Source organism: Colias eurytheme, chromosome 4 (genome assembly GCF_061535395.1).
Source record: "Colias eurytheme isolate Ceu_HAF_F1 chromosome 4, ilColEury1 Martin Lab GWU primary, whole genome shotgun sequence".
NCBI lineage: Eukaryota > Metazoa > Arthropoda > Insecta > Lepidoptera > Pieridae > Colias > Colias eurytheme.
Window position 1 is genome coordinate 10,577,474 of NC_142983.1, and position 13,602 is coordinate 10,591,075.

At 32.0% G+C, this 13,602-nt stretch overlaps 1 protein-coding gene across 1 annotated transcript; it reads left to right on the top strand.

Annotated features, from left to right (window-relative positions):
• Window positions 1-3,130: 3,130 nt before the first annotated feature.
• LOC149909197 (pan-ceramidase-like) lies at window positions 3,131-13,379 on the top strand. Its single transcript, XM_090101533.1, has 14 exons — window positions 3,131-3,358; window positions 6,843-6,986; window positions 7,284-7,460; window positions 7,758-7,885; window positions 8,288-8,486; window positions 8,814-9,020; window positions 9,294-9,413; window positions 9,806-9,895; window positions 10,257-10,370; window positions 10,674-10,901; window positions 11,291-11,386; window positions 11,709-11,876; window positions 12,536-12,648; window positions 13,181-13,379. Exons 1-14 carry the CDS (start codon window positions 3,131-3,133, stop codon window positions 13,377-13,379), a joined length of 2,211 nt encoding a protein of 736 aa, XP_089957659.1.
• Window positions 13,380-13,602: the final 223 nt, after the last annotated feature.

A 13,602-nucleotide genomic window follows, 5' to 3' on the forward strand; every position in this document is an offset into this window, starting at 1 on the left:
GAAAAAGGCGATGTACTCTCTCATAATGGACTACGGACGTCAAACGGAACACATAATAAGGAACAACTATTTTTATACAAAAAATATAGAATTACGATTTTATTGTCATATTATTTTTATTTGAAAGAGGTATGAAGGGAAAACCGTAACTTATGGAAAATTATTGTTTGCAATAAAAAGTACTGCTTTGTTTTATTATTACATTGAGGTATTTTGGCCATTGAGTTAGTCATTAATTATATAAGTAGAAATATTTTCTCTAAGTATTTTATAAAATACAAATTTTCACCAGTTTTGTTTATAATAGAAGTAATTTTATCTTTGTTAAGTCCTTGGCTTGATGGTAATTTAACTTTATTCCTTTTATTGCATTATTAGTATAAATACGTATGATATATACTTATTATTATACTATGTGATGTTTAATTATAAGAAAGTTAGTATAAATAATTTTGTACCTTAATTTATAATATAATATATATATATATTTATAATATGTATGATAATTATTAATTAGTAAAAGCTTTTGGGCTCCATTGTAACTTTTTTAAGATAGCTTTAATAATTAATGTTGGCCAAAGAGAAATTAAAATTGGCTAATAACTAATACGTAATACATTTATTTTAATGGCGACATTTCTTTTTGTGATCAAGTTATATATTGTGTTAGTCTTGTACAATTTTAACTTTAAGAAGCCAACTTTTAATTCATTAAATAATTATAAATTTAATGTTTGTAACTTTGAATTATACGTAAAATATTTAATAATATGGGAAGTATTAAGTCATTTTAGTATTGTCCGTGCAATCATAAACAATATTAATAATAATTGTAAATGAGCACAGGAGGAAACGAGACAGGATATATCAACTCCCCTTGAGTAAGCAAGACAATCGCAATGCCATAAATATTTTCTCTATTCGTAATGTTATTTAAATAATTCTATTATTGTGATCGCACTTCCTATATAAGAGAGCTTATGTACACTATACTTACATTAATTGTTAATATATTTATACATAGCTGTATTTCCTTGCCGTGTTACTTTAGTACGAATAAATTATTTCATTTGTGTTTCCTTTTTTTATTAAAACCCCATGGAAATTAGAAATATAATTACGATTAGACATACAAGTAAGATAGCATGATTCAACTATAGTGGGCGAAAAAGAGAGAATCTTTAGTGAATTCTGGCCAATTAGCTACATTTCAAAGTGCAGCTATACTTTTCTACCTAGGCACTTTTAATATTGCCACAGACCTACGTTCGGAAGAGTTCAGTGATTAAGAGCGCATATTCTATTTAACGCAAGTCAAAAACTCCGCGATCTATTACAATAGATCGCGGCTTGCGCTATCCTTTTACTATGAACAGCATAGGTCCACAGGAGAGCGCCGAGCAACATGTCCTCTCTCTGGAAAGGCTCGCTGCCGACTGATTTTAATCGGGTCGCGCGCAGTGTTTTATAGTACTTTAAAAAAATTTGTGGAAAAATAATAGAGGTACCTTAGTTGATTTTTTAAATTTTATCTTATAAGTAAGACATTCTTTTATTGCAATATGTATAAATTATATTCAATAAAGTCAAATATCTTGGTGAAAATAATCATTTTGTCAACTATAATTTCTAAAAAAATTCACATTGTTCGGATTTTAATTTCGTAAGTTAGGAGTCCAAAATAAAAAAATCTTTTAACTAACTATTTTAATAAGGATTTTTGCAGTTAGTTAAAAATAATTGTGCGTTAGATCTGTCAGCAATTTCAGATATTTTTAGCTTTGAAATTGACACTAAAAGTGAAATCAAGTAATCATCGGCTCAGTTATCTTGATGGTATTCAGAAATACTGTATTAATTGAAAAAAACTCTTAACTAACTACATAGACAATAAAATTTCCTAAAATTATTAGTAATTCATATGTTTGTAAGATAAGTGGTCGATGGACAATCTGGTTTGAAAAATCACATATTTGAGCCAAACAGCGCACGGACCGCGTACACGGCCTTAACAGATATTTTATACACTTACCTATATATTATAGTTTTATAAGGGCTGAACAATTTAAGGCTATACATTATTTAGTTTAGATTACGGGATTACACAGGAATTAAAGAGATAAGTAGTTTCATAATAATTGTTTAAAATTAATTCGTTTATAAGTTAATCGGGCATTTAAATAAGATATGTTTACTCACCTATCGACATATGAATGTTATATGGATTAATAACAAGTTATATGTAATTAAGATTGCAGATAATTTCACTAATATCAAACACTGATTGATTATATTTTGATAAAATTGTTTGATACAGGTGCAAGAATAATAAAAGCTATTAAAAACTATTATTTACATATATTTTCACGCGGGTATATCCAGCACGAGGAATAATTTAATAATATCGACACATATCGATAAGCTAATAAATAAAAAATACCGAAGTATTTGGCAAGTATTATATCGTAACGAGCAAAGAGGTCGTAAAAGAATGTTACTGGCTGATGAAATCCGTGCCTACTCTTAAAAAAAAAGCAGTGGAAAAGCGCGCGCTTTTTAATCCTAGTTTTTCGTAAGAAATAACAACTTTTGTTCGACTCAAAAATGAGATGACAAACATACAACGTGATTAGTTCTATATTAATGTGGATAATACGTTTAATAAGTGATATTTCTTCGATATAACGAAGTAGATTCACATTTTTATTTGTATATGCTCGTACGTGTAAACATTTTTATCGCTGTGATTTTAGGAATGTGTTTTGGAGCAAAAATTAATTAATAAATTCGTTTATTTAAAAAAATAGTTCCTTATAATATATTGGATACAGTGATTTATTTATAAAGTAAGTAATGTATTTTTTTAATTTAAGCATATGAAATCGGGTGAACCCAATTTTAAATTATTAATATTTCGTTGTAAAGTTATTAGTAGGTATAGAAATGAAAGTTAAAAATCTATTGATAAAATCTTGTACAAAAAAGAATGCATAGACACCTTTCCAAGATTTCATGAATAGAAAAGTAGAGTTTGAGAGAGCAATTTTTAAATATTAAAATTTAATTCATTTTGAAAACCACTTCTTTTTTTTCATTTTATCAATTTATTCAAAACCATTTCCTAGGCACCATGGCGATACCACTACTCGGAAAGGTGGTGATGGTAGCACTCGCCCTCGGGGTAGTGGGTGGTATGACGGCTGTGATCATCCTCATAATAAACGATGGAACCACTGAAGGTACCACTACCACGAACCCCACGACCATTCGACCCTCTACCAGCGAAAATGACCCAGATTTATTCCAAGTGGGAGTTGGTATAGCCGACATGACAGGACCGTGTGTGGAGATTAATTTTGTAAGTATTTTGATAACTGAATCGTTAAATATAAATATGTTAAAAGTTCTCAGAATTCTTCGCTATGTACGACGTACAGTACGTACAGTAGCGATCGCGTCCTTCATCATTTCTTATAGTAAATGGAATCGAAATATTATTGATACTTTATTAATGTCTGTATGTTTATAAGAGCCATGAAATACTATTTTCCTAATATATCTGCTTATTGAGGACAAGTAATTAAATCAGACACATCGAAAAAGAGGTCTTCCAGTTTTAGAGTATTTATCTCTCTAACGAGACTCATAGGTTCTATAAGAAATGTGATATTAAATTGGATTGCCAATATAATAAGTACCGCGTTGTGGGTTAAATTGGGTGACGAAAGAGCAACTACAGGCTCTTACCGTTCCTTTTCTGTAGAGAATGTTTTCCAAACCGGTGATAAATGGTAAATATGTATATGTTATGACGATTCAAGTGTTCCTAGAAGAAGTCTAATTTCATTAATAAATGTTTGAGTTTGAGACATCATCCCAGATGACGAGTACCTATACCGACTCTACCATATTTTTTATAAATAATTATTTCAAAGTTATGTGTGTAACAACTGGGTCATATTGTAGTATCTTGATTAACTAGCTATTTGTTATTATTTTTTAATGTTATTAGAAAGATAATGATTAAGATTAATTTATTAGGTAAAAAGCTGATATGGAGAGAATTTCCTTATCACCATTACGGGGGATAATAATATTTATCAATTCACTAATTAAGTAGTAATTAAATTAGTGCTTGAGCACTAAATCTCTTCAGAAGCGTGCTACGGGCACATGGTTCGATTGAAGGTGAAGATAAAAACTCATGATCAGTAGAATAACTTAGGGGCGTAGATTGAAATGCATAGAATTTTAGGCTCTACAGTGATCACACAGAGAGTTCTAATGTGACAAGTATGGAAGAAAAAAAAGGGCATTTATTTGACCGAAATAATACATTTAAGACATTTAACACAATAGCACATAAAAATAATAATAATAAACAGGGCCGGATTTAGAGGTCCAGAGGCCTCGGGCCAACAAAGGAGTGGAGGCCCCCTCGCCCCAAATTATTTTCCAAATAAAATGAACAATTTTTCTCAGTCGAGTTTTTCAATAAATAATTTATTGTGAAACAAAGTAGATTCTATTAGTATTTAACAAACGCATATAAATATAATCGGAAACATGAATTATCGGAACTAAATTTTAGTGATAACGAATGGAACCTTTCGAGCTTTTTTTGCCGAAAAATCGTTGATGATTTCACTGAAATCCAGTTCTCGGAGTAAATCGCTTTCAATGCTCAGGAGAGAAAGCTTTGATAGACGGTTTTGTCCCATCGTGGTTCGAAGCCTATTTTTTATAATTTTCATTTTTGAAAATGAGCGCTCTCCAGTGCAATTTGATACCATCAAGACCAAATACATTCTCAATGCAATTTCGAGGTTTGGGAATGTAGCTCTGAAAGGAAAATGGCAAACTCCCATAGGACTCTGGGCCTGATCGTTACACTGATGATTTATAGGGGATTAATAGATAAAAATATACAGATTCTATGAATATAATAATTATAGATCTGTTCTATGGGATAGCAGAGATATTGGGGTGTAAAGTAACAAAAATAAAAGTTAGTTTGCTTGAATTAAATGAATTGCATTGCCTTTTTCTAGGTCCAGGTAAGTTTATTTTCTATCTACATTGTCTAGTTAATAATAGTGTAACAGTAGAACAGTCAGGTAATACAAATATTGGATCCAACACATATTATTCAACACACATTTTAACTTACCAAAACATCAACAATCACTAGGTAGACCGTACATTTCTTATATCTTTATAAATGGATGAATCAGGATTCGCTATCATAATAAGACTAATCAATTCAAATAATATCTTTAGAGTAAAAATAGACGATTGAGGCAATTTTGAATATAGCGTTACTAAAACTTCACTCAAAAGTCAAACAACAAACATAACAAATCACTCATCACTGACACAATTATGATTAATAATTTGACATTTATTAATGGCCAGCTACCTAAATAAAAAGGGTTATGTGGTTATAGTTATGATTGATTAAGTAAGATATGTTTTTATTTTATAGAATGACCTAAATAAATTAAGATGTGTGTTAAAAAAAGTTAAGTTTTGCTTCTGATTTTTATAGCATTTGAATTTAATAAAACTAAAAATTAAAATTAATGAACATTCATTCGTATGTGGTATTAATCTATATATTTGACTATTTTACTTCTGACAACACTGACATCTCTGCTTGATAAGACCGGTAGTGAACGAATAATTTTTTTTCAAAGATTTGTTTTCCCATAGAATCAGAAGTCAATATTTTACAAATAATTATTAAAATTAACACAATGAATTTTAAATATATTATGATTTCTGTAACAGTTAGGCCCAGTTTCACCATTCTCCTTTCGATCTTCGAGAATTTTGTAGTAAAATAGTTCCGGCGATTGATCTTTTCCATAGTAGTTTTTGTATGAATCAATCAAAGACACAAATTGAACCAACTCATTACCAAGACTAGGCTCTAAATCATCCGTATACACTTTCACCAATGCCTCTGCTGCAGCGTGTAAATTTTCACGGAATCGAATACCCAACCTCCGAGGTTGCGGGCAAGTACCACCCCACTGAGCCATTGAGCCATTGGGGTACTCCCTCAAGATGGGTAGTAAATTGGAAGTGCTTATCAGGGCCATTTGAGATTTTGATATTTCACTGATTGCCTGATTAGAGTGAACAAATGTAGATCAATGATTTCTGTTAATATTTAAGATTAATATAATAAAATAATCATGTACTGTAGGCTGTAGGTAAAGGTAAAAGTGATAAAAAATAATGTTTACTAGTTTTACTAGTTGGAATTTGAAAGATTTTTTTTCCGAAGTCTCTATTGTGGGGGCCCCCTGCTTGTGGAGGCCCCGGGCCTTCGCCCCGTTTGCCCTCCCCTAAATCCGGCCCTGATAATAAAGCCGCCAAATAGGATCTATTTGAGCTAAGATTTCAGCACACGCTAGGAAAATTTATAGTGTGTTGGGTTTAGCCCCTAAAAATTAATATGATCATTCAATTTCGTTTAGTGAAACTTTTCCAGTTTATTCCGGTATAGGTATAATATTTAAATAATTAATGACGTGGGTATACTATACATAGCTAATCGCATAACGAATCAAATTGCTATCAGATAATTTAATTAATAAGATGATGAGGACGAAATGCCTAGAATTCTAAATTTACATGTTCATCTGTTAAGCCAAAAGCGATCTCGTCCTTTTGAGAGATAACAGTATGTTCCTACAAAAAAAAAGCCTTAAATGCGTCATGATAGCTTTTTCTCCGATCGATTTTTGCAAGAAGATTATCTTCTTGCCTTGCTTATACAGTTACTATGTAAAAAATGAATTTCTTCAGTTTATTCAATCTTTTGTAAATTTTAGATGGGTTATGCTGATCTTGGCCAGACTGGGGCTGGATTACACACTAGGCAGTTCTCTCGAGCGTTTATATTCATGAAAGGGAACACTAGGGTGGTTTTAGTGACCGCTGAAGTACAGGCTGTTGGCATCGCTGTTCGGCGAGAGGTAAAGATGAAGAAATATTCGTCATCATCATCACCAACACCAATACCAAAACTGTCATCATCATCGTTATTGTTCACTGATATTATTAAACTTCTAATGTTTATCCCCAAATATTGTAGTTAATGTATTTATGAATAATATATCATAAAAATAATTAGATAAAACAGTGGTTCTAGCTGAGTTATTTTGAAGTTATTTTCATACATCACACTAAGTACTTATCCAATTACAATCATCTGCAAATAATATTTTCTTACAATGAAATTACATTACCTATTAATTTAATATATTTTTTAGGTAGTAAAGAATCTACAAGATTTATACGGCAATATGTACAGTCTACAAAATGTGATAATCACAGGAACGCACACACACAGCGCGCCGGGCGGCCATCTTGTGGACTTTATTCTGGATATTTCTATACTGGGCTTTTCTAGAGAGAGCTATGATGCCTATGTGGATGGTATTACTAGGGTAGGTAATGATTATTATTATGTGTAGTATTGTATTATGGTAAATAATATCTAATACCTAATTATCTATCTAATTATCCATTAGAAAATTAATTTTAGGTTGTGATGAAAGTTGTAGCAATATTATTTTTTACTTCTTATGTTACTAGTAAATTTCTAATCTTATTTTAACGATGCTAAATCTTTTCATTGTTGTCAACCAATCCGCTGAAAATGAAAATTTAGAAAAAAAAAGTTTCACCAAAATCGGTCGAGCAATTTTGCCCAATCTACAAACAAATACACGGAAATTCAACAGAGTATAATCCGCGCACATGAGAACATGACTCCAGCGCGTCTATATGTCGCCAGTACGCGTGTGTGGCACGCACACATGAACAGATCGCCCTATTCGTACATGTATAACCCGGAAGAGGAAAGGAGTAGGTGAGTTCTTTGGTAATGGTTATAAAATGTAAATGTGTCTGTCTCATCTCAATGGTCTTTCCCACGTCTTTCCTATCCTCATCTTTATAATTTTCAATAAAGTCGAGTATCTATCTTTTATCAACTTGTTAGACGAAGACTGTGAAATGTAGAAACATTGTTTCTGTAGATTTTGTCTGCATAACATGAGTTATTGTCATTTCTTCATTGCTACTCAATAAAAAACGTAACAACTAACAACCATAGGTACAAGTAGATTTTCATAATTTAAACATTCATCCTATTTAATTTCCCCCAAACCATACCCGACACCAATATTTATAATTTAGGTAAATATTCACCATCTTGTATCATCAATAATCACCTAGTTACGAAACTAAGCCAAAAATCTCAATACCCCAGATATGACTCAAACACAGACAACGAGTTAACCCAAGTGCGTATAGTAAAACCTGATGGTAGCCTCCATGGGGTGATGAACTGGTTCGCAGTTCACACAACTAGCATGAACATGACCAATAAATTGGTTTCGTCTGATAATCTTGGGTATGCTGCTATGAGGATGGAGGCGGAATTGAACCCGGGAAGAGCTATTGGGAAGGTTTGTCTGTTTATTGTGCTATATTTTCTTTTCCATTTGGTAAATTAAGACATCTTTATTTCTACTATAACTTAAAGTTTTAATATCATATATAAAAGTATCATCGCAAGCTCTGCCGTCAGTGTAATAAGCGCAATGGAACTTATAGTGTTGCATATATATACACTGATTACTTAAAAGGTACCTACTCTAAATTTCATTTTTTAACAGGGATTTTTAATAATACATTTTCGAAGGCTAATAAATTGGATACAAAACCCACTCTGCCCTTAAAATATTTTTTAACATCTTTTAGTCCTCTAATTTCTAATCTTTTTGACTTTCTAGCCAGCTATAGTAGCTGGTTTCTTCTCAGCCAGTCTCGGCGACGTGTCTCCAAACACGCGCGGTGCTCGCTGCGAGTTTAGTGGCAAGGAGTGTGATAATCAATTCCTGTTATGTGATTCGGGAGAATTGTGCTTTTCCATGGGCCCTGGGGAGGATATGTTTGAGAGCACTAAGATTATAGGAACTAGAGTGTTCCAGGCTGCTATGGTAAGTTTGTGAAGGATCAGTGATTATATCTAAATTATTAATAATCCCACGTATCCAGTTCAATCTATTCTTCCACAGCGCTATATTTATTCAGAAAATTATAGACGAAATCTTTAAGATATTTTGAATATCTTCCTAAGGTTTCTCTTTGCTCTTATTATAAAATTTTACTAGGTACTTGATGACAGAATCAAGCAAAAAAAATGAAAATTGAAAAAGCTCTCTATATTATAATCTGTACAAGCCAAAGAAAAAAAAACATCTTATTTTCAGGAAGTACTAAATTCAGAAGCGCAAGAGTTAGATGGAGAATTAGCCATGGTGCATCAGTTTGTGGAAATGTCTGAAGAAACTGTACCTAAATATGACCCTGTTTCACGCACTTTTAATACGGTGGGTATAAAGTGGTAAGGAAATGGAATGGTATTAGTTGTAACCAAGAAGCTTATATCTAATACACTGGAGATTTCAGTATGAACATTAACTTGTAACAAGAAAATATGACGTTATATTTTCTTGTTGTAACTATTATAAACGTCACTTGCTTCACTTATAGAGCTGAAGATGTTTATTGTCGTTTTTTATGGAAAGAATTAGCTAGCAAAAACTAATTTCTAAATAAACGATTTTTTTATTTCTTCCTAAATAATAAATATACTGTATAGACAATAGACATAGAGAATGGTCAATATAATATATTTATTTACAATATTTTGGCGCATACGTTATTCTAACTAAACAATGCACCAAGTTTGTTATTTAATCTATAATTTGTATATTTTCAGAGCAACCCTGTAAAAGGCTGTGTTCCTAGCTTGGGATACAGTTTCGCTTCAGGCACTATAGATGGCGCCAACTTACTCAACATCACACAGGTAACTAGTTTAGGGAATTATTTCTTTTCATAATATAATACTGGTTAGGTATATGTTTAAAGTTGTAACGATAAAGAAAAAACGGTTTAAACGAAATATTCGAAAAACATTAAGACGAAAAAATATTAAGATATTAGTTAACTAGTTATAGTAAAAGACAAATAAAGAAAATAAAAAATGTATGCGTGTACTAGAAGAGTACACAGGTAAGAAGAAGAAGTTTCACTTCTTACCTTAAAAATGTCACGAGTATGGCGTAACGCAAAATTGTCACGCGTACGGCGTAACGCAAAAATGTTACACTAAATTTTTGTCCAACCCCGATAAAGAAGTTTCACTTCAAAAAGTAAAATATTTTCAGGGTACAGTAAACAGCAATCCACTACTAGACCTCATAAGTGGTATAGTAGCAAAACCTACTGCTGAAGACGTGGAATGTCACGCGCCAAAACCTATACTACTTGCTACTGGGAGGGTAAGAGTACTTATAACAAAACATTAACTATTTCATACATATTTCTTAAATAGATTATATAAGTAATTTATGGAATCACTTATTCTCTTTGCAATTTCAATTTAAAATACATCAATTGCACACTATAACGTTCTTTGATATTTTTTTGGAGCACATCTTTCAGTATCTTGATTCTTTTTCTCTTTTAAAACATAATTATCAAATTGACTCAATTCTATTTAAACCTTCTATTCAAATCTATTCAATATCCTCAATTTCATACATTTCTCGATATTTCTCCAAATTTTAAATAATTTGTTCAAGGCAAACTTCCCAATCCCCTGGCACCCCCACACAATATCTATCTCCCTTATAATGCTGGGTAATTTTGCCATCGCGGGAGTTCCTGGGGAACCCACCACTATGGCTGGGAGGAGGATAAAGGAGGTTGTAGGATCTGTGATGGAGGATAGAGGATTTAGGGGGAGGGTGGTGGTGGGGGGACTGACTAATGAGTACATTCATTATGTTACCACTTTTGAGGAGTATCAGGTAAATACAGGATTTACTTATATTATTTTAATGAGCTGGTACTAGCACAGATTAGAAAATAGTTACTACGTAAGTATTAGAGTTTAAATTTTATAACATTTTGTACTTTTAAAAGTTTATAGGTAATATTATTAACAAATATAATGTTAAATATATGTATAGCGCAACGTTACTTATAGTTTAATAAAAAAAGAAAATATGTTTCTAAAATTATAAATCAAAATATGTGTCTTTATTTGGGCCAAAATGTAAAAGAAACTCACTTTTCTTTTAAATACATGTTTAAAAGAAAAGTGAGTGACAAAGTCCCTTTATTGATAAGTGCCATTAACTAAGAGAAGAAAAACTTTGCTATAATTTTTATTTTAAGAAAAATACTTATTTTTCAGATACAAAGGTATGAAGCGGCATCCGTGATATACGGGCCCAACACACTGGATATATTCCTCAACAAGTTTAGAGAGTTCACTGCTGTTGCTATTGAGGTATTCTTCATTTTTTTAACTGTATAAGTAGAAAAATGAATGAGATAATAAAATAATTTTAATTCGGAATCAGTTAGATTCTGTGGTTTATGTTGTGTGATTGTAAAAATAAAAACCTTGCAAATATTTTTTTTGTTACAACGCCATCTAGCGTCAAAATAAGAAAAGCTTTTTATTTTTTTAATACTATTTACTGTGGTTATAATAAGAAAAGGAACAAATCGAACCATTAATATTTAAGCTCTACATGAAAATTAATTATACTATTTTTGATCAAGTAATATATTTTCATATCATGAAAATAAATTGTGGTGGTTCCCAGGGTGGGAACGTACCCCCGGGGCCAGAACCGCTTGACTCCCGGGACAACACGATCTCTCTCATCTTGCCCGTTGTCATGGATACGGCCCCGTTTGGGACAAACTTCGGGGATGTTCTCGAACAGCCCCCGGGGACAGTGAGCCCTGGGGACGTTGTTAGCGCTAGTTTTGTGAGTTTTATTTTTATTTTTGGGCAGGTCATGCATTTTTGTTTCTATTTTTCAATGCTTAATATATTTTTTAACTTGATGTCGATGTTTCAAACCATCCAAGATTTAAAATTACGCCTTAATCGTTAGTCGTCTTATTTAATTTAAATAACACTAACTCTTAAACCTTTGAACCAATTGGAAATTTGAATAATTAATGAGAAAAAGCCATTGAGATATACATATGGAGACGACACCGCCTACATCACTTATGTTCCGCTCGACATACGCCATATTATGGCGTAACTGCACGCTCATTTTTTATTTGTTTTAAAGTGAAACGCATCAAATATGCCTTCGTGTGTGTTACGATATTGCACAAATAATACAAATAATACGGAAAAGTGCAAAGGAATAACTTTCATCGGTAAGTACCTAACTAGATAATAATTTTTAAAACTTAGAGCAAAAAAATAGCGCAGAGATTTTGTTCGTGGTGTCTCCTCCATACGTAGTAATATTATCTCAATGGAAAAAGCAGAAAGAATTGCTATGAAATAATAACATTTTTTTTCGTTTTTTTATTTGTATTTTTTGCACATTCAATTCATAAAATACAATTCTTATATAGTTTTAACATAGCATAAAAAACTGAAAAACTTAAAAAAATATGTTCATAGGTAGCAGCAAACCCTCGGAACGACTTGCTCCAAGAGTCGAGTCACGCGGCGGTCGAGCGACTCGAGCTTGGCCACTGGGTTATGGTTGCTTCTGATGCTGATTGGAACACTAAGTTAGTTTATCCTGTAATTGATAACTAGGAAAAATTACAATTATTATATACTAGAGGACTGCCCCGGCTTCGCCCGTGGTACATATTTCGCAATAAAAGGTAGCCTATGTCCTTTCTCGGGTATCAAAATATCTCCATACCAAATTTCATGCAAATTGGTTCAGTAGTTTAGGTGTGATTGAGTAACAGACAGACAGACAGAGTTACTTTCGCATTTATAATATTAAAGTATGGATTATACAATTATTAATAGTGGTAAATTTTATACAGAAGGTGTGTTTGACTCTGTTTTTATGGCAAAATGGCATTCAACTATTTTTATGGCATAATTTGCCCAAATCGGTACTGTGTCATTTAAGCGTGACAGGCAAAAAGACAAATTGCAGTTATAATATTACTTATAGAATTACATAATAATAGAAAGAATGGTATCTTATACAATTGAAAAAGTATAGTAATAAGAGTTATTGAAATTGTAGTTTTCATAATATTTGTGAATATTTCTTTATTAATTCTAAACAATTTCCCACAGATTCAAATGGAAACGCGAGTCAACAATACTAGGCACAAGCACAGCAACATTCGAATGGGAAATCCCTCACAATTCCCTTCCCTCCAACCTCCCGCACAGAATTGTGTACAGGGGAACGGCCAGGAGCGTGTCGGGCAGGCTCAGGAGTTTCCAAGGAGCTACGAGGAATTTCACTATTGAATATAGAATAAATATTTAGCAAAAAGAAAATCGTTTTATTTCTTCTATGTTGTTTTTGACTTAAATATTAAAAAAAAAAATACCATTGTTGAATAAAAATATCTAGAAAATTATGAACGGAATTATGAAGTATCATTTTGGTTTCTCTAATTAGATTCATTATGTACTATATTTTCATCAGAACCTAATAAAGACCTTTAACCTTGTTTATTAAAGGTACACACTGTTACAATTTTATCTTA

Coding starts and splice junctions, on each gene's coding strand:
- LOC149909197 (XM_090101533.1), top strand. CDS start 3,131: ATGGCGATACCACTACTCGGAAAGGTGGTGATGGTAGCACTCGCCCTC. Junction 11,877..12,535: donor ACGTTGTTAGCGCTAGTTTT/GTGAGTTTTATT, acceptor ATATGTTCATAG/GTAGCAGCAAACCCTCGGAA. Junction 12,649..13,180: donor GATGCTGATTGGAACACTAA/GTTAGTTTATCC, acceptor AATTTCCCACAG/ATTCAAATGGAAACGCGAGT.